This window comes from Sapajus apella, unplaced genomic scaffold, assembly GCF_009761245.1.
Source record: "Sapajus apella isolate SASKATOON/1434 unplaced genomic scaffold, GSC_monkey_1.0 scaffold1, whole genome shotgun sequence".
Lineage (NCBI taxonomy): Eukaryota > Metazoa > Chordata > Mammalia > Primates > Cebidae > Sapajus > Sapajus apella.
The window spans coordinates 37,684,648-37,706,162 of NW_022436941.1; the positions used below are offsets into that span (position 1 = coordinate 37,684,648).

Here is a 21,515-nt window from a genome sequence, read left to right on the forward strand (position 1 = left end):
CTATATCCCCCCAACAGACCCCAGTGTGTAGTGCTCCCCACCCTGTGCCCATGTGTTCTCATTGTTCAACACCCGCCTACAAGTGAGAACATGCGGTGTTTGATTTTCTGCTCTTGTGTCAGTTTGCTGAGAATGATGGTTTCCAGGTTCATCCATGTCCCTATGAAGGACACGAACTCATCATTTTTTATGGATGCATAATATTCCATGGTGTATATGTGCCACATCACTCGTGTGACTCTTGAAACTTGAAAGGGAGAGAAGCAAAGGGGTTGGTTCATAGACCTCGAGATGGTTCAAACAGAACTTCTATGTCTAGTTTCTGAGGGGAATACAGGTGTGATTTCTACTCTTTCTGAGCACTAATAATTATTTTGTCTTTTTTTTTTTTTTTTGGTTACTATAGGAAAGATATACAAAATTGCTCTAGATTTAAACTTATTCTAAATTTAAATAAGAAAATTGCAATAAATAGATCATGGAATTAAAAAACCTAGGCCAAAGATGTTGGTTGACATTGAAGAACTTGCTCCTTTTGGAAGCAAGATTTGTTTCTGTTTGAAGGTGGGTATTACCAGAGTAGTTACCCAGCATTTTCTGCCTGTCATTTATTAAGTTTATCTGCACCTAATATACAATGGCTATACCAGCTCATATCTTTCTATGAATAAGGCAGAACCAGAATTGGGCACCATTAAATGGAAGCAACTATGGAAGCTATAGGTGAAAGACTAGAAGAATGAGTTTAGTATTCATAGAAAGGAATGAGAATGAGGCAATCAACTTGCTAAGATAGAATACATACACAGCACTTTAGAAATTCTTGATTTTCACATCACTTATGATATTTTGAGTGTTATCTACTAAAAATACTTGAACAATCTAACTTTTGGAACCAGCTGGAATATATTTAAGATTTAAAAGGTGCTTTCTATTTTTCTTAAAAGCCTAAAAATTTAAAATGTTCGCTGGGCGCGGTGGCTCACGCCTGTAATCCCAGCACTTTGGGAGGCCGAGGCGGGTGGATCACGAGGTCAAGAGATCGAGACCATCCTGGTCAACATGGTGAAACCCCGTCTCTACTAAAACTACAAAAAATTAGCTGGGCATGGTGGCACGTGCCTGTAATCCCAGCTACTCAGGAGGCTGAGGCAGGAGAATTGCCTGAACCCAGGAGGCGGAGGTTGCGGTGAGCCGAGATCGCGCCATTGCACTCCAGCCTGGGTAACAAGAGCGCAACTCCGTCTCAAAAAAAAAAAAATTTAAAATGTTCCATTCTAAAGGAAAAAAAATAACAATATTTCTGCTCTTCACAAAAGCACTTATATGTGGGGTAAAATCCCTAAAACAATAATTATAATTCAGGAGTCTAAGAATCCCACTGAAAGCATGAAGAATCATCCAAATTCTGCCACTTTCACTCTTTATACTAAATTATTTTATTAAAAATCTGAGTAATTTGGAGCATCCATGATGGATGAAGAGTGAAGAAGCTCTAAGATTAGCCAGAACACTAGGTTTCTGGAAAATAGGAGGCACCTAGAATGACCATTTTTCTGTCATATAAGATGCCACTTGTATTCTAGGTAGAATAAACATGACATAAAATCTTATAAGAATGCAAGCCCTGGTAGAAGCTCTATAGATATCTGGAAATATCTAAATTTTCTAAAAGCTGATGTAGCACAGCTATTTTCTTCTTCTTTAAAGCAATGCATTTAGAAAGGGAGGCTAGCTGCATTCCTGTGTAAGTGCACATATATACATGAATGTGCAAATATCTCTCTCCCTAATAGAAGTCTAGAGACCACTTGAAATTGGAATAACTGGGACAGGAAGGGAGGGACAGTCTTACTACAGCAGTACACCAATTGTTTCCCAGTTCATCACAGACAGAACTGAAGGCTGAAGGCCAATGGCATACTAGGAAGTAACTGGTTAGGAGACATGAAAAGGGCATATAGCACCAATGAGATATTTTTTTCTTAAATGTGTATGTGCTTCCTTACAATGTGTTGCTTACCACAAGGGCTAAGAAGCTAACTGCACTAAGGAGGTTTTTTTCTTTTTAAAAAGTTTTATTGAAAATGATTGGCCATTATCATCTTTAACTGGGGGGTGGGTTTGGGTGTGAGAACTATGCTTTGGTGAGATATTGATATACTTCTTTTATCTCTAGTAACTATTTGAAAATTTAAATCCTTTTCGCTTGTTTTTTAATCATCTCAAATTATCTCATCCTTACAACTTCCTTAGAACACTGGCTCTAAAATCTCCTTATTAGTAATTAGTTATATAACCATTCATAGTAGGGACAAGTGTTATCAAAGGCAACTCAAATTTTGGGATTTAAAATTAACATGCAACTACAAGATGATTACGTCTGAAATTGTGTTTTCCCTTCGCTTTTATAATGGATGGTTTGAATTGAGCTTCCACATATTGATAAAACACAAGGATCTAGAGATACAGCATGATTTACATTCCCTTTGTAATAAGAATATAATCTCAAAAAAAAAGGTTTAATGAGAGTCATATGGGTTTCAAAGAAGAAGAGACAACTTCATTTGAGTTTGGTTAACTATTAAAACTGGACTGTCAAGGCAAGACATTTCAATAAAATGTACTGTTTGAACTGCTTGGTTTGACTACACAGCCGGACGGTTTCTGATCAATTGGACTCAGTGGTGTGCACAGAGGCGAGAGGAAATGGCCGGCATGCCAGCATTATTTATCCTTAATTGACCAGCTAAGATGTGGTCAGTATGGCTAAGCTGTTCTCAATAGGCCAACCAGTACCACCTAGAATTTTTTTGTGAGATCTATTTAAATAGAAAAGATTTGATTTTAAAATTCTAGATGTTTCAGAGTAAACTATACCCATTCCCAACCTGTAGCTCTTGAAAGAATTTATCGGGAATGAATTGGAGGTATTGGTCTCTCCTCAGCAGTACAGTAATAGTGGTTAAGAGTGCAGGCTTTGGGACCAGACAGATTTTGGTTTAAAACTTAACTCTAACACTTACTATCTTAATAGTAATTCTGATCCTCAATTTCCTCATATGTAAAATGGGGAAAATAGCAGTTATCACATTGTTGGTATAAGGATTAAATTTATAATTTCTGTATAGCCCATTGTTTCTGCTCTGTCAGTGATAGCTATCATTAACAATATCATCTTTCCTAACATCTTTATTCCAGGACAAACAGAACTTATCAATAATTCTACATATAGCAAAGACCTACAACTAGAAGATCAGGAACTGTCCTTAGTGTATGAGTGTGACATGAATGCCACTTAGTAGTGTCACTTGGATAGAATCTCTACAAATGCCAAACAATTGCTATTTATTTTATAATATTATACTGCCCATTGAGCTGGCTATATTTCCTTATCTGCCTACATAAAATCCTTAAACTCCCCCTTGCTGTTGCTTCTTTCATCTTTTTTCCAGCTGCTTTGATAAGAAAAGAAAACAAGTAAGCCTAGGGTTGTATCTGAATATCTAAGTAAATCATTTGTAAAGCAACTAATAATGGAATACCTTGTTACTTAAATATTAGGTAACATGAGAAACTCATGGTGAGTCCTTAACTGTAAATGATGTGTACATGTCAAAACCTTGCAGATGTTAGAAATGTAAAAACATAACTGATTCTAGGAAAGAGATAAAATAAGTTGACATGGACTCCATATAAATCCAGTGGTTGCTTATCAATAGCTAAATCTCATTTCCTTAGTCCTGATATTATATACCAGTGATATAGTTATTTGTATATATGTATACGTATGAGACTTCCCCCTCTTTTCTTATAAGGCTATAAGGTCAGGTGCAGTCTGATTTCCCTTAGACCTGCTATAGTGCCTTACACACAAAAGACCCTCAGTAAATCTCGGGAGCTGAATGGTACTAAGATAGAAGCTAAAGAAACAGCTAATCTTTTCATACCATTATAGCGCTGACCCACCAAAGATATTTTTTACTCCTTTATATTAGGGCCTATTAAGGAAAGGCTTTTCCAGTATGCCAAAGTGTGTTTTTCTACTTGCTTGAGGTTAATGTACTCCCCAAAGTGGCTGACTTTTTTTCTTTTCTGAATATCTCTGGCTCACGAGTTACAGATTTCTTATATCGTCAATCAGTTTCCATCACATGAAATCAGTAATTTGAACTCATTATGACTGCTCCATTTATCAAAAAAAGAGAAGTGGCAACATACAGGTTTAAAGGCTCAGTACGTAGCAGAAGTCATGGATAATTTACCAGATTATATTTTTAGCCCGGTAATTTTTAAAGTTGCAATCAAAGGCCATAAAATAATTCAAAACAGCTAGACTTTGGTTTTACAGTAATAAGAGGAATCTGACCAACCTTTGATTTCCTGGACCTCAATGCCAGCCTTTTTAACTGATCGATGTTCCATTTCTGTAACAGCACAGCAAGGAGAGAGAAAAGTCAGAATCCCCAAAAAGAACATTTGAAAATTTAACTTTGATATTAATTTTGCTCAGTGGAAAATATTTCCTTAATTCATCAAATGCATTATTATATTAGGAAAGAGTTCAATACAAACCACTAATTAGGTGGTCCATGAATGCTGGATAAACTCTCCTAGGGAAAGCTAAATAAGGACTTCATATTTAGAATGAGTTTTTCTTGTGGAGTTCATAATATTTTATTATTTCTGAAAGACTAAGTGGTGCTGTTTTCATGTTGACAATATCTTAGACTGATTACTAGTTCTACCATGTTGGGTTACCAGTCTTCTAGTTGATGTTAATGAATTTGACCAATTAACTACAAGGATGCAAATAAATGAAACATCGATTTAGTCTTCAGTGGCAGTCTTACTGTTTGAGAGGTACTATTTTCCAGATTCACTGCACTCTGCTCTATGCAGAGGGTATCTCTATTTTGAAGCTGAATGCCATATTGCAGCACTTTTCCATCAGGAGATGTACCAAAGTCACTTGGGAGAACTTTCTGAAATACACATAATATTATTCCTCTTCTTTCTACAGATCCTGAGTGGGGACTTGGGGACTAGCCATGTGTATTGTGACATTTCCACCCAGGTAACTCAGACATACATCTTCTGAGTATCAAACCACTAGGGTGGTATAAAGCAGGGGTCGGCAAACCCCAGCTTGTGGCCTGTTAGGAACCGGAATGCACAGCAGGAGGTGAGAGGCAGGTGAGTATAACCACCTGAGCTCTGCCTCCTGTCAAATCAGTGATGGCATTAGATTCTCATTGGAGCCTGAACCCTTTTGTGCACTGCATATGCAAGGGATCTAGGTTGTGTGCTCCTTGTGGAACAGTTTCATGCCAAAACCATTCCCTCTGCTCATGGTCTGTGGAAAAATTTTCTTCCATGAAACTGGTCCCTTAATCCCAAAATGGTTGGGGTTCACTGGTGTAAAGGGTCTCAAGTTGAAATCTTAATGAGTTCAGGCATAATATTCCTATCCATAAACTTAAGATATTGGCTAGATATTCTCTTCTGAAGTCTTCTCCAACTTTAAAAGTATTTATGCATTTGTTTTTGTTCTGAAAATCCTCAGTTTAGTCATTCAGTTGGGGGTTATCCATCCATGTATGCCTTCTTGTCTGCCCATGCCTTCTGGATCCTCTTTGACAATTCAGGTGGTGAAAGACACATTTGCAAGGGAAATGTGAAGCTACTGCTGGAGTGGCAGAGTCCATGGGCATCTCTGCTCACTCAACCCAAACTTGGTTCTTTTTACACAATTGCAAAGGATGGTTCTGACTACAAAAGTTACCAAATTAATTGAGATTCAAGACCTGTATGACATCTGATTATGTGTTTGAACTCTGGATTTTACTGTTGTAATTTGTTTTCTTGCCTTTTTATAATTTGTTTTTCTTTTTATAATTAATGTTTTTATCAAGTTTACATATCTTTTTTTGTCGTTGCCTAAAACTACCTGTTGCAGCTCCTGATATCTCAAATCTATCATCCTCAATTATTTGCCTTGCTCTCACCTTCTCGTATTTGGGCCCTGACATGTTTTAAAAGTATCTCTGCACATTCAAGTTTGTGTCCTAGCAGACATTTGGTACACTTCAATTTAAAACAATTATTTTTTTTAGCATGATATTAGGGGTTAAAAGTTAGTATACTTTTTAGGGATTAAAAATGACGTCCAAATTGCAATTAGAAAAACTCCAAAACTAGGTGACAGGATCCTGATGGAGCAAAACTATACCCAGAGAAAATTACATATAATATAGCAATTCGGTTCTTTGGGAAAGCTGAGGTCCGAGTGGAAAATTCAAAGTGCTTCCTTTTTGGGATAATATGTCTCACACAAATGCTGCTATCTCTAGATGCTCAGCAGCTACTGAGAGCTAAAGGGCCATATGGGGAGTGATGCCTTATGGAAAGAAGTCAGCCCCTCTGCTTTGCCAAAGCCCCCTCCCTTCTTCTGGAGCTAAGCTGGAATTAACATTGACTTTTAATATAACAGACAGTACTTCAGGCATCAAGAATTTCCTGTGGAATATCTGTGGAAACAAGGGGATGAGTGCCAGCAAAAAAATGATATTTCTTTCCACTTAATGGACACCAAATAGATCTTTTAACAACTGCCTTATACCTTGATTTCTACTCGCATCAGTAAAAAGAGAAGGAAATGTAAATGTTTTTGCTTTATATGCTTTTAAGCAATCAAACTGAGGGAAAATGTGAACAATAATACTGTGAACACCATACTCTCAGTTAAGGTGAACTTCCACACAGTGTTGGCATGAGCATCTCCAATGTACACAGTCCCATCTTCAGATGCAACAATATCATGAGGCATGTCAAAGTGCTGCCAAAACAAGAAGCCACACGTTAGAGTGGTGAGCCTTTACTTGAATCCTTCATGAAAAGGCAGAAAAACAAAGCAAAGCCCAAAACCAATCAACGGAACATGTTACTCAAACCAAAGCAAAAATAATTCCTATTGAAGCAACTCTAGGCTGAAGGGAGTCATTCATTCATTCATTCATTCATTGGGTCCTGACTCTGCCAGGCATAATGCTAAGCACTGGGAAATGCTAAGGAACCCCCACCACTGACTTTCAAGTCTTTTCAGTGTGAAAATTTATGGGTAGATTATTTTTTACAATACTGTTTACTTTAGTGTTGCATTATCTGTCTAGTTATTTATATTGATTTTGGCCTTCATGTTTCTTCTACCTTTAAATAACTATCAAATTTACTTGTTTTAATTTATACAAGTCAAGAACACTAGGCATTAATTTTTATTATTCCTATCAGGCTAATATGTACTACCTTAAAAACTATCTATTTATTATTGATAAGCAATCATTTCAGAGATTCAGGACATTTAATTTTTGAAATGTACACTAAGATATGTAATAATGTGAGGTTTTATACTCTTGAAGTCTTATGTTTGTGATGTTTTCAGTCATCAAAGGAAACAAATTGAGTGTTATCTCCAAGTACTTCCTGGACTATTGTACCTAATTCAGATTCTCTGTATTTTAATATGCCTTTCTCTGTTTCAAATCATTGTCATCTCCATCATGAGGACACAAGAGACAGGGGAGATCCTTTTATGACTTTCTTTCAGGGTCACCAAACTAGTTCTTGGAAGAGTAGCCTTAAAATGTTGTGCTGCTGACATTTCCATCTGTCTTTGGATGCCTCTAAAGGTGCCCTGGGTCTGCCAGTTGGCATGATATAGATAACTTCTTTCACCTTTGAGGACAGAAGGCCTGCTTGGATACACAGGTATCAAAAATATGACTAGTGAGTATCCAGACTGTGGGGTCATCAGCCAACATCTGCCTATTCTGATGTGCTGAGTCCAAAGGTTACTAATGAGACAAACTACTGTTCCTAGCTCAGTTTAGGAGGGGCAGAAGAATACATGCTCTGGAGATACTATTGTGTTTTAGAAATCATCAAGTTTATCACACTGAAAAGAAAAATGAGATAGCCATGCCAAGAAGGCTTATTTTTCCATACTTTCAAATGAGCTGTGACAAATGTGTAGAGAAAAACAGAGAGCCAGAAATCAAAATGCTGCCCTGCTGAAATTTCACAGGCTTGTCATTAAATGTTCATCTTTTTTGGGGGCTCAGCTAATGGATGGCAAAAGACTACCAAATTATAGGCCACTCCTGTTCTATACCAGAATATGTTCTTAGAAATTGTTTTGTAAAACATGTGGTTGTAGAATACTTTGTATTTTCTGATAGGAAAAATATAATGATGGAGGGATAAAGGTGAGGAGGGAATGTGTCAACTATTCACTGGCTAAGAACTAAGAACTTTGCTTTAAATAAATCACAGTATGTCATAAATTCAAGGCTAAAATAATAATAAACCTTTATTAGTGGCTCTCAATCTGATCCAGGAGCCAAGTGTTCTGCTAGAAATACAGTACTCTGGGGCCACTATAGGAACTCAGGGGGAGGCTTAGTAGGTGGGTCTCTATCTTGTTGCAATCAGAAGCACTCAGTTGTAATCTTTTCAATGAAATGTTCTACTGCTTTGTGTCATTTGAAACAAAATTATGTCGTTAAATTTTAGGATCAAGTTTTAGTATTTTAGACTTACACAGATTTAAAGATCTTCTAGTCTAGCCTTTGCAAACTCTTCTTTTGAGGTACCCCCTAGCAAAATAAAATGGATGTGAGAAAAGCTTGATAGCATCTTCACCAGGCATCTGGTGACAAAGCCTGGAGCAAGCTGCCTTCAAAATCTTGTATTTTATTTAAAAAATTCATAAGGAAATGTGTGTTCTACTCCACAGCATAATTTGCTTCAACATAGTAAGTTGAAATCTACTTAATATTAAGAAAGACAGTTCTTCTAAGTTGCACAATGTTTATGTTGTGGTTTAATATAGCCCTTGGCATATCAGTGTGTACTTCAGGAATAAAAAGGTTAAGCACATTTCAAAGTCAGAACAGCTAGGTTTGAGATCCATGCATGCTACTCTAATATAGCTTGAAGAAGTAATTTAACTTAGGTGAACCTTTCAGCTCAAATACTGTCATTTTAATCACCATTGTGAAGGCTGGAAAAACGGCTTAAATATGGGCTCACTTTTTTTCTTTTTGTATGGAAGGATGGGGATAATTCTCTTCCTTTTTCATATGAGCTGCCATACAGAAGATGTCAAAAAATGCCTGTCTGAAGGGTGTGTGGAAAAGCAGATAAAGAGGGACCACAAGTCTGTCCTTTGATTACAGGGGAATGACTTTGGGAGTAACAATGTGTATTTTTCTTTCATAGCCTTTTTGATAACATTTGATAAAACCATTTTCTTTATTGTCCTACTGTCTAAGCTTCCCTGCATAGACATAAAGACAGAGTTCCTACATTCAGATGGAGCATCTCTAAAGAATGTAATAGTAGAAGATGGAGAACTGAAATGTGAGGAGATAAGTAGTAGCTATGCACGAACAGAAGCACAACTCCTTTATGTAAAACTTGACCTTTGACTTGAAGAGGAATCCCTTTTTACACAGGAGTCAAAGTGCTATATTATTTCCTTCACCCAAACTCAGTCTTTGTGATAATAATCTAATTTATAAAAATTCTGAGAGATTTATAAACTGATTTCAGTTTACTGAGTCAACACAGGATACATTTCTATGTTTTGGTGTGATATCAAGTCTTGTTTACTGAAAGGAAAAGCAAACTTCATCTTGGGGTTAGACTGTCTTTTCACATTTGCTGTATTGACCCACATATTCTGACTTATTCTTTGCTTAATATCTGATGAAAGTACAATGCTTTTGAAATTTTAATTGAGAACTCTTCAGATTATTATGAGGTTCAGGCTCATTTAGCCTCTTGCTTAGCACTTAGTTTTGATTTCTAGATGCATATTTGAATTGAAAGTTAATATCCTGGTTGACACAGTACATTATTATTAAAAGAATGAGCAAGGCAAACACTCCACTAATAGAAAGTAAAGAACTGAAAGAAAGGTAAGTATCTTACTTCCTTTACCAACAGATATGAGGAAGTTAGCTCAAAGGGGCACAACAATGAAGACTGGATAATCAATAAGGCTCTAAAACAATATAGAAATAAAATGTTTATTATCAGTATAATAAATTTCTTTCTACAGGGCTATTATGCTTTGAAATTCCATTGCCTACTGCTTTTCTGGTGAAATATTTTTTTTAAATCTTATATGTTTATATAAATAGAAACCTAAAGAAAGGAACTGATACTGGAATACCCCACAAGCACAGGCAACCAAAGCAAAAATCAACAAATGGGATCATATGAAACTAAAAATCGTCTGCACAGCAAAGGAAGCAATCAATCACGTGAAGAGGCAAATCACAGAATGAGAAAAAATAATTGCAAACTACCTGTCTAACAAGGGATTAATAACTAGAATATATAAAGAGCTCAAACAACTCTATAGGAAAAAATCTAATAATTAAATTAAAAAATAGGCAAAAGATTTGAATAGACATTTCTCAAAAAAAGACATACAAGTGTGAAACAGACGCATGGAGAAGTGCTAAACATCACTGATCATCAGAGAAATGCAAATCGAAACTACAATGAAATGTCATCTAACCCCAGTTAAAATGACTTTCATTCAAAAGTCAGGTGATATCAAATGCTGGTGAGGATGTGGAGAAAATGTAAATTAGTAAAACTACATAGAACAGTTTGGAGGTTCCTCAAAAAACTAAAAGTAGAGCTACCATACAATCCAGGGATCCCATTGCTGGTTATATGTCCAAAGGGAAAGAAATCAGTATATCAAAGAGCTATCTGTATTTCCACATTTGTTGCAACATTGTTCACAATAGCCAAGATTTGGAAGCAACCTAAGTGTCCATCAACAGATGAATAGATAGAGAAAACGTGTTACATATACACAATGGAATACTATTCAACCACAAAAAGAATGAGATTCTGTCATTTGCAATAACATGGATGGAAGTGGAGAACAAACATGATAAGTGAAATAAGCCAGGCACAGAAAGACAAACATCACATGTTCTCGCTCATGTGTGGGATGTAAAAATCAAAACAATTGAACTCATAGATATATATAACAGAATGATGATTACCAGAGCCCGGGAAGGGTATTGGGCAGTGTGTGTGTGTGTGTGTGTAAGTGTGTGTGTGTGTGTGTGTGTTGTGGGGGTGGGGAAGTGGGGGGAGTAGGTGGGGATGGTTAATGGAGACAAAAAAAATCAGATAGAATGAGTAAGACCTAGTATTTGATAGCACAACAGTAGGACTATCCTCAACAATAATTTAATTGTATATTTTAAAATAACCGAAAGAGTATAATTAGATTGTTGTAACACAAAGGATAAATGCTTGAGGGAATGGATACCCAATTTTCTATGATGTGATTATTACCCATGGCATAACTGTACTAAAATATCTCATGTACCCCATAAATATACACATGTACCTTGTAACCACACAAATTACAAATAAAAATTAATTAAAAATAACATATAATATTGAGGCATTTAAAAGTTTTTTAAATTACCAAATCTGGTATCTTAAAAATAATATAACATTATAAGTATCAAGATATAAACTTGGTTCAGTAGCTGAGGATAGTTGTACTTTGATCCAGTTAACAATGAAATTTACATGTTTTGAAGAAGAACACTTATTTGCAGCATTTTAGAGACTGAGTTTTCTAAATCTGATATACTCCAAGCACATTCATACAGTGTTTGAGAACATTCTGATCACTCTGGCAATCATACTGCCAAGTACACTGAGAAGACAGAAGGGCCATGGGCACACTGAACACAGTTACTATGTTTATAAAGAGAACATTAGAATAAACAGTGGCAAAACACTTTTGAAGCCAAAAGTAGCTTTTGGTTTCTTAACTAAACCAAATCTTTAGAACTTGAATAAATTCCAGGAAGTGCTATTTTCAAGTCTTGTTGCTTAGTACAGTCATAGCAATAAAGAAAGCAAATAAGATTTCTATTGGGCCTAAGAGAACTATAAGAGTACACTTAAACATGTGATATTTTCTCTACTTGGATAAAACTAGAAAGAGACTGATTTATTTTTTGTATTCTAACTACAGTGAGTTTAAAAACCTGCCATCATATGCAATGTATACTAAGAACCTTAGAACTGCACAAGGTGTTAATTTGCATCTGAAGAAACTGATCTAGGAATAGCCAAGGACATTTATTCTAAATCACACGTCATAATAGAACACTCCCATCAACCTTGCTAAGAAAGTTATCACATCTTCTTAAAAGTTTTTAAAAAACTATTCAAGATTGAACGCCAAGATTTATATTTTAGTTTTATTCTCATGAAAATTGAAACCTAGATAAGGTATGTAAATACCTTGCGCACTGGCCTGAAGACGTCTATAATTTCCCCATTGGAAAAGTTCATCACAAATCCTTGTATGGGTTCTTGATTCCCAAAATGAGGCTTTCCATTCACGGCAAAGAGCAAGCCTGCAACAGCAAATCCAGTTAACCTTGCTTTAAAATATGGGTAAGTATGGACTTCCTATATATGCATGTACATTATACAAACAATATATTTAGGGTCGACCTGGTCCCTACAATCGGCAACAAAAGCAGAATATAAAATATTTAGCAAGTGTCTCTTCTTGAGTAACCAGATCAGGGACAAACAAGTTAGAGAACTAACCTCCTTGTAATGGGAAAATCAGGAACTGAAATGTCTGTTCTACTTGGAAAGAGTAGAAATCAAGAATACATAGATACTGATATATAGATATACACACATATTGCTATTACAGGCATCCTAAATAAGAATTGGGGAAAGTCAGGTTATTTAGGCCAATAATTCCCAAGTCTCAGATCTTTTAAAAAATCAGTAATATTTTCCATAGCTGCATGGAGAATCTGAGAGAAAATCAAAGAAAATAAGTGAAATTATAGGAATATATAGAACAATCTGATTTTAAACAACTATAATTTGAAAACATTAGATGTATATTTCAGATTATCAAAGACATATTTTTTCCTTAATTAAAAAAGACCATCTTTTTAATTTTCATGCCATGAACACTCTTTGTAGTAAAATTATATTTCTTAACACAATACTATTTATTCAAAACAATGAAAATGGTGATGTCTACATTAAATAAATAATTCAGATTATTGAACACTACATTTTCAAAGAATTAAAACATACTAAAATATACTTAATGCTAAGCCACTGTTGAAGATATTTTCATCACTCTTGAAGGATTATAGTTTTTTTCTAGGATGTACTATAAACAACACTATAAACATCAATTACTATTGTGGAAAATTATAGAGAAAATTATCTTTTGCTTAGATTCTGTTCTTAACCAGATTCCTTCTCAACGGATATTTTTCTTCTTATATTTAATTTATTTTTGTTTATTATGAACTTGATCACCCTCTTTATTAAGTAAATGGTCCTGACAAATTTTTCTTTAAATGTGTGGAAAACCAACATAAGGACCAATAGTTGAGACCCTCTTACTACTTATTCTTAATTCCTTAAGGAAGCCACATTTGCTCTCTATCCAATCACCTGTGTCCCTTTATTTTATGCCCTAAATAAGTTGGGGGCTGCTTGGTCCAGATAGTAGCCACATGCAGCTTTAATACCATAAAAAACATAAATATTACAGTAATCCCTATAGTTAATGCTACTTTAATACAGGTATAGATATTTTTATTAAAATATATTATCCCTGTGAATTTTTCAATAATTCTTCATATTATTGACCTTATTTCACTCCAATGTGAAAAGGGTTTAAATGTTTTTACCATAAATCATGATAAGTATGTGAGGTGATGGGTTTGCTAACTAGCCTTACTTAGTCATTCCATATTGTAAACATAAATCATCACATTAGACTCCACAGATATATACAATTATTTCAATTACAATTTAACAAACATTGTAATAATTGTATGTAAATTTCAGAAATTAAATATATTTTCAGTAGTTCATTATTTAAATGCAGTAAGTTGTTTTGCAATATAAATTATATGTATTTTATTTTATTAGTCTGAATTATTTTTCAGATTTTCTTAGAGTCAAGAAAATCTATTTTGAAAATGAGAAAAAAATTCAGGATTTTACTGATTATTTATCTTGGTATTTAGACATAAGCCTCACTTATTTTTACACATTTTATCTTTTAAAATATTGGTCACTACTGTTTTTAAAAATGTGAAACGAGTATTTTGAATACTGATTTTCATCAGACATATACCATCTGTTGATGTGTGAAGACAAATATTAATTATTCAATACTAGAGGAGATGATCATAATGAAAAGAAAATGAAAATCAATGTTTGGGAACAGTTTTAACCCCTTACAAACAGCTGTTAAATCCTTTGAGCTCTTCATTGTTTCTGTACAATGAATAGTACTACTTGAATCAAAACTCAGTTAGAACACACTAACAGTTTTAAGACACTTTGAGATCTGAAATATAATGCATCTTTAACTCCTAACAAGAAAGAAAACTTATAAAAAGAGCACATTAAGATAAAACTATTTTTAAGGACAGAATAGAGTAGGACAGAAGACAACAAACATATTAAGATGAAATACCTGGTATATATGAAATTGCAAATATATTTCTTCCAAATGATGAATGCTTAATCTCTCTCACAAATTCTTTGGTGTCAGTTTTAAAACACTGGATCCGACCGTTTTCCCGGTCTGCCACACATAATTGGTCCAAATGAGGCACAAGGGCCAAGCTATGAGGAACACTGAACTGGCCTGGCTGAGGACTGCTCCCTGAAGACTCTGCAGAACAAAGAAAAGTCTTAGATACACAATTTTAAAAATCACCCAAAGTTTGACTCTATAGTAGTTTTCTAAATTGATGTTGGTAAACCATTAACTCCCTGGAGCCAGGGGAAAGATAAGGTAAAGCAGTTTATAAGTTTATTTTATAATAAATACATTACAGATTTTCTCCCTATTTGGACAGTTGTTTTCCTTATAAGATGTGTGTGTGTGTGTGTGTGTGTGTGTGTGTTTGTGTGTCTGAGAGAGAGAGAGAGAGACAAGCTAACTGGATGCATACAATGACCCTGCTTTTTTTCACTGTGGGGGACAATTATGTCTCAAAGACTGTGAGTGGTGGCCAATATCTAGTTCCCAATGATACTGGCTAAGAATTACAATTGGAGATTAAGAGTCTTAATGGGTACCTTCTCCCCACTGTGTGATGAACTTTCCACTTGGTGAAAACTGCACAATCCGGCTGTTGCAGTAACCATCTGATACATAAATGGCTCCAGTGTCTGGATCCACAGCCACATCAGTGGGTTGACAGAAGTGATTCTGGTCACTCCCTGGTTGCATGCTCCTTCCCAGGATTAATATAGGGCCTTCCTTATTGTTTGGAGCCAGTTTGAACACCTTTTAAAAAAGGAACAAAAGCCTTACCCTACTTTTCATGGTTATTAGTGACTTACACCCAAATGACTAAGACCACTTTCACAAGCAATTGGAGTAGAAGCTCCCAGAGACTTACCTAAAAGAAAATATTAGTACCTTTTAGAACTGAATGGAATCCTAGAAATCATCTGGTCTGGTTCCTTCATTTGATAATAAGGCCTATGAAGATTAAGTGATTTGCTCAAGGTCACCTGGTTAATTAGTGGTGAATGGAGACTAGTATATGGATATCCAGTTCCGTCCATCCCGATGTTTCCTTTTTGTCTTTCCTTAGCTAATACTACAACACTCTCCAGATAACACATGAGCAATAAATGGTTTCCCCTGGTTCTCCAAGTTATTTATCACCTATTCATAAAAAGTATATTATACTTGATATAACTTCTTTTAAAAAGAACATCGATTTGACTATATATATATATACACACACACATTTACTAGAGACCTAGCCTCAATTTATAGAAGATTAAGATAGGATAAGAAAAAAAATCATAAAAACATAGTGAAAAAATAGAAATAAGACTCAGGGCCAGGCATGACGGCCACACCTAATTACAGCGCTTTGCAAGGCTGAGGTGAGTGGATTGCGTGAGTCCAGGAGTTCAAGACCAGCCTGGGCAAAATGGTGAAATCCCTATCTCTACAAAAAAATTTTAAAAATTAGTCAAGTATGCCGATATGTGACTGTGGTCCCAGCTACTTGGCAGGCTGAGCTGATCCTCTGGGAAATGGAGACTGTAGTGAGCCAAGATCGTGCCACTGCACTCCAGCCTGGGAGACAGAGTAAGACCCTGTCTCAAACAACAACGACAACAACAACAACAACAGAGTTAGAAACAGAGGGAATAAAAGCAAATATAGAAAGTTAAGAAAATGGTTGGGAGGGCCCATGTAGTTATTTGAGTGAAGCTTCACATCTGGCTCAAGGGACAAGTATGACTTCATCATTTACATTCTACCTGTACCTAGCATTGAGTTCTAAAAGAAATATTTCAGATGTAGATTGTTATGGACTGAATGTTTATGTCTCAAATTCAAATTCACATGTTGAAATCCTAACCCCCAATACGATGGTAATACGAAGCGGGGCCTTTGGGAGGTAATCAGGACAAAAGGTTAGAGTTCTCACGAATGGGATGAGTACCATAAGAAGAGACACCAGAGATTACTGTCACTCTGTCTCTTTGGCCATGCAAGGATACTATGAGAAATTAGCAGCCTATAACCCAGAAGAGGGCTCTCACTAGAACTCAACTGTGCTGGCACCCTGTTTTTGAACTTCCAGACTCCAAAACTGTCAGAAACAAATTTCTGTTGTTTATAAGCTACCCAGTCTATGGTACTTTATTATAACAGGCTGAACTAACACATGGCTGCTCTATTTTCTTGCTATAAACTTATTGAGACACACACACACACACACACACACACACACACACAACCCATACAACTCCAGAGCACTTCAAAAGCATAACTCTGTTAGCTTCTAATTTGAATATTACCAAAAGGAAGACTACCTGATGGAGAGCCACGTCTGTGACCCAATAATTCCCATCTTTATCTATACTCAAGCCATGTGGCAAATAAAACCTGCAAAATAAAAATATTTGTGTTAATTACATATTTACTCTCAAAGCATATGTGAGGGAAATTTTTCTAATTAATCTGTAAAGGCAGTACAAAGTTATAAGTTGATAAATGTATACTTGTATTATTATAGAAAAGACTAACATGAATTGTTAATAAAAATACTGTTACAATAGACCTCTTTGTGACAAACCTTAAGTAGTATTTAACAGTATTAAAATTTATAAATTAAACCTACATATACATTACAAATGTTTATTATAAAGTATGATATATTAAACAATATCAACTTAAAAACAAGTTCTAAGATCATAAATATTAACATCTTACAAATATGTATAAAACTATCTTAAGAAATATAAACGGATTTTTATAGTTTGAGGTTAAAATATGTTGCAAGGAAATGTAATGTGTTAACATAAACTATTAAATATATAACTCAAAGGCTTTAAAGCGTGCCTGTTAAAGACAGTAAAACCCAAAGCACATAACTTTAAGCCAACATGGGCTGTGAATATCTAAGCAAAGTGAAATAGTGAGCTGGATATATATTAGAGAAGGTTAATCTGGCAAATCAATCTTAATGCTCTGGGTAAGGAACTTGGACTGGGCTAACAGACACATGGACAATACATTGAGGTGGTTTGGTCCAATGACATCTGACAATCCAATAGCTCTGTTAGCTTCTAATCTTAGCATAGTGCTGACAACACAGATTTTGTTTCATAAGTCCTACTGTAACACTCTGATTTTGACTAATTAGCTGAACTAGATCCCTGTTTTGACAATCGAATGTGAGGATTGTGATTTTTTTTTTTTTTTTTTTTTTTGAGACGGAGTTTCGCTGTTGTTGCCCAGACTGGAGTGCAATGGCACAATCTCGGCTCACCGCAACCTCTGCCTCCTGGGTTCAAGCAAGTCTCCTGCCTCAGCCTCCCGAGTAGCTGGGACTACAGGCACGCACCATCATGCCCAGCTAATTTCTGTATGAGGATTGTGATTTGCTTTCAAACAGATGCTCCACCGATGGCCAAGTTGATTTAGCAGTAGTTGTTCTGCCTTCCACTTAATTCCTTTCTAGAATGATGGTGCTTCTGGTTAATGAGTAGAGCACCAATGAAACAGGTTCAAACATTTCACCCCTGACACACCAAGTTGAAAATGCTGTTAAAATATTTTAAGCATCATTACTACCATCTCCACAAGCAGCTGCACTCAAAACAGTGGCTACTCACCTTGTGAGGAAGCTGGCTTTCCCTGTGCTTAAGCAGATGGAGAAGGATATAGTTCCTGAAGCTGTCAGGTTACAATGGGTTCAGGAGATCTGTAAGCAGGTGCCTCTCTCACTTCTTTCAATGACCACAAATACCAGCCAATTTTTTTTTTTTTTTTGGCTGCCAAATGCCATCTTAATATAAGACTAACTAATCAGCAGCTTTCAAAGCCAAATTACACATGCATGATAAGGAATGCTAAAAATGACATTTGTTTAGTATTCATTTTGAGATGGAAAAGAGGAGCTCTTTTTCTTAATAATGATTCTTAATGATTTTGGTTGCCCTGAAGCCTTTTTCTGCTGAATAATTGTTTGGATCATTAGATCTGGCTGAGCAGCAACTCACTTAATCAACTAGGTAAGATATATATTACATATGTAATATGCAACAAGTTTTAATACCACATATTAAAATCGCCTGGGAACTTAAGGGTATTAGCCCCACCATATACAAAATCTGAATCTAAATTTTTAAATAACAAATTGACAAATTTTAATTGTATACATTTATGGGGTACAATGTGATGTTAAGATAGATATATACACACACACACACACACACACACACACACACACATATATACACAATGTGGCATGATTAAATCAAGCTAATGTACATATTCATTGCCTCAAATACTTAAATTTTTTGAAATGAGAACATTTCAAATATGCTCATTTAGCAATTATGAAATAGACAAGGACCTGAATAGACAGTTCTCAAAAGAAAACACACAAATGGCCAACAGATAAATTAATCTAATTTTTTGAAGTTTCCCAGATGATTCTAATATTCAGTCAAGATTTAGAAACACCTATTTAGAAAATGAAAAATGGGATGGCTCAATTAGTTTTCTGATTTCTTAAGTGCAGTTATACAATGCACTCAAATTTCAAGACTCTGTGATACACTTTATACTCAATATATGTAGTACAAGTCTTAACAACACAAGTTGTTTAACTCACAGATTTTTTCCACTGGACTGAAGTACTGCAGCATTATTTGGATCTATGACAAGTATAGTGTCTTCTTCAATTGGTCCGAGTCCTCTTTGCTGGTAAACAAACTTGCTGTCAAACGAGCTAAACAAAATGCATTAAATAGGAAATAAAGCAATCATAAATTCCAAGAAATTGAGAAATGCAGACCACTCACTTGAGGCTCTAAATACAAAATTAAGAGAGCTCTGATAGATGTATTTGACTTCACTCTTTGTCCTTGACATTTCATTCATTTGGATTATAATATACACCATTAACATGTAGAACCATACTACTCAGGGTGGTCAGTGGAACAGAAGCACTGGCATTGCTGGGAAATGCAGTTTCAGACCTACTGAAAAGGTATCTGCATTTTCACAATGGGTGAAATGGGTGGATCCTATGCACACTGGAGTTCGAGAAACATTGATCAAGAACTCTTAATGTACCTGAAAAGTTTCAAAGGCTCTTCCAAATAGTATGCAGTCATTCAATAGATATTTTCTTTCAAATTATAAAGTTAGATATGACCTAACTTAACTTTCTCAGTAATGATAATAGCTGGAAGAGTAGTGATCAAAATGTTTGTTATTATATTTGCCATAGATACAACATGTGAACACATATTGTAGAGATATAAAAGAGAATGTTCAAAATATTTAAACGTTATAAAACCAAATCTATCCTCGAGACAAAAATATGCTTAGAGGCATATAACTTACCAAATAACAGCTATTCTATAACTACAAAATGAACAACTATGCAATAATTTAAAAATTCAAATATGATAATTTCTGCTTTTAAACCAAGTACCCTTTAGGTTATTATAAAATATTATGGACATATATTCATATATATACTTCAACATTATATTTCTATTTAAATTGTTAGTAATATAATTCCTTAAATTCAAGATTATGACAGACACAGCACTTATTTCATGTTCTGTTTGGGAAATCATATGTCAATAGGGATGAATGACAAAGATAAACTCTTCTAAGTTTCTGTAACAGAGAAGTAAATGTATATTTAATAAATACAATAAAAATTATCTTCTGAAAAAATGATTGGATCAGTACATAGTGTGGAGGGAGTGTGTTTGTATATTTATAAATATATATATGAAGGCAATAGATGACTTATGAATATTTCTGAAAAATAGAATTTCCTTTATAGTGTCAGGCAAGGTTTTGAAAAAAGTATTATTATTTTTTAGTTCAACTGTTTAACCAAAAGAAGAATCTGAATAACATTAAATATTTGCTAAGATATTATATATTTGCAATTTGGGAAGGTAACAGACTGCTCGGATCTGTCATGCATCCCTTGATCTGTTGGCTGGGATTTTTATGGAACTTATATAGAGTCTCAGTACTCTACATAAATAGGAGAACAAAAAATTATTAAATTATATTCTCTGATCATTTAAAAACTGCATCACACAATTATCTGAGCTACTTGACTGTTACAGTCTTTTGGGTATAGTTTTCCTGAAAGATAACAATAAGTCCCTGAAGTAGTTCTTATTAATGATGCATTCAATTGAACACAAAATATTGATTCAGCTTTGTCAATCTAAAAAGTAAGTAATACTCTTTATATATGCTATTATGTGCAGTTAAAACCACACAGTGGTATCTACAAAAATAATAAATTTATGAAATGGAAGTAGCCTCATTAACAAAACGGATTTCATAAGATATTTACGAGGTCATTATCAAACAGAAATGTGAAATCTTGTTAGATAGGAACCAGTGTCAGAATATTCATAGTATTATTAAATCATGGGAGAACGGCATAATTTCAATGTAGTCATTCTTGTGACTATGAAACACCAAATAATTTATCCTCTATCTGAAACTCTATTTTCAACATGAATTTATTTACTAAAATCTTTATAACTATACCTCCAGAAAACAAAGGTACTGGATTCAACCATTAGTAATCTTTTATTTTTCCAACTTGACTATAATATTGACTAACAAGTTCAGCACATCTGAGACTCAGTATGTTGTAAACTTCACATTCATGTGTAACAGATTAAAATTTCTTCATTCATTATCTTTTTTTAAGGTTTGATATAGTTTGGTTGTGTCCCCACCCAAGTCTTACCTTGAAGTACAATTTCCATAATCCCCATGTGTTGTGGGATGGACTTGGTGGAAAGTAATTGAATCATGGGGTGATTACTCCCAGGGTGCTGTTCTCATGATAGTCAGTGAGTTC

The 21,515-nt window shown here is 34.9% G+C and overlaps 1 protein-coding gene across 11 annotated transcripts in view; it reads right to left on the reverse strand.

Annotated features, from left to right (window-relative positions):
• Positions 1-21,515, reverse strand: part of PAM (peptidylglycine alpha-amidating monooxygenase) — a 290,725-nt gene that overhangs the window by 17,223 nt on the left and 251,987 nt on the right. For all 11 annotated transcript variants that reach the window (XM_032275516.1, XM_032275511.1, XM_032275502.1 and 8 more), the window contains 7 exons: positions 19,275-19,391; positions 16,966-17,038; positions 15,199-15,409; positions 14,588-14,788; positions 12,358-12,473; positions 6,739-6,838; positions 4,374-4,427 (listed from right to left, as the gene is read on the reverse strand). In XM_032275516.1, coding sequence (XP_032131407.1) covers positions 4,374-4,427; positions 6,739-6,838; positions 12,358-12,473; positions 14,588-14,788; positions 15,199-15,409; positions 16,966-17,038; positions 19,275-19,391 — 872 coding nt within the window. The remainder of the gene's footprint in view (positions 1-4,373; positions 4,428-6,738; positions 6,839-12,357; positions 12,474-14,587; positions 14,789-15,198; positions 15,410-16,965; positions 17,039-19,274; positions 19,392-21,515) is intronic.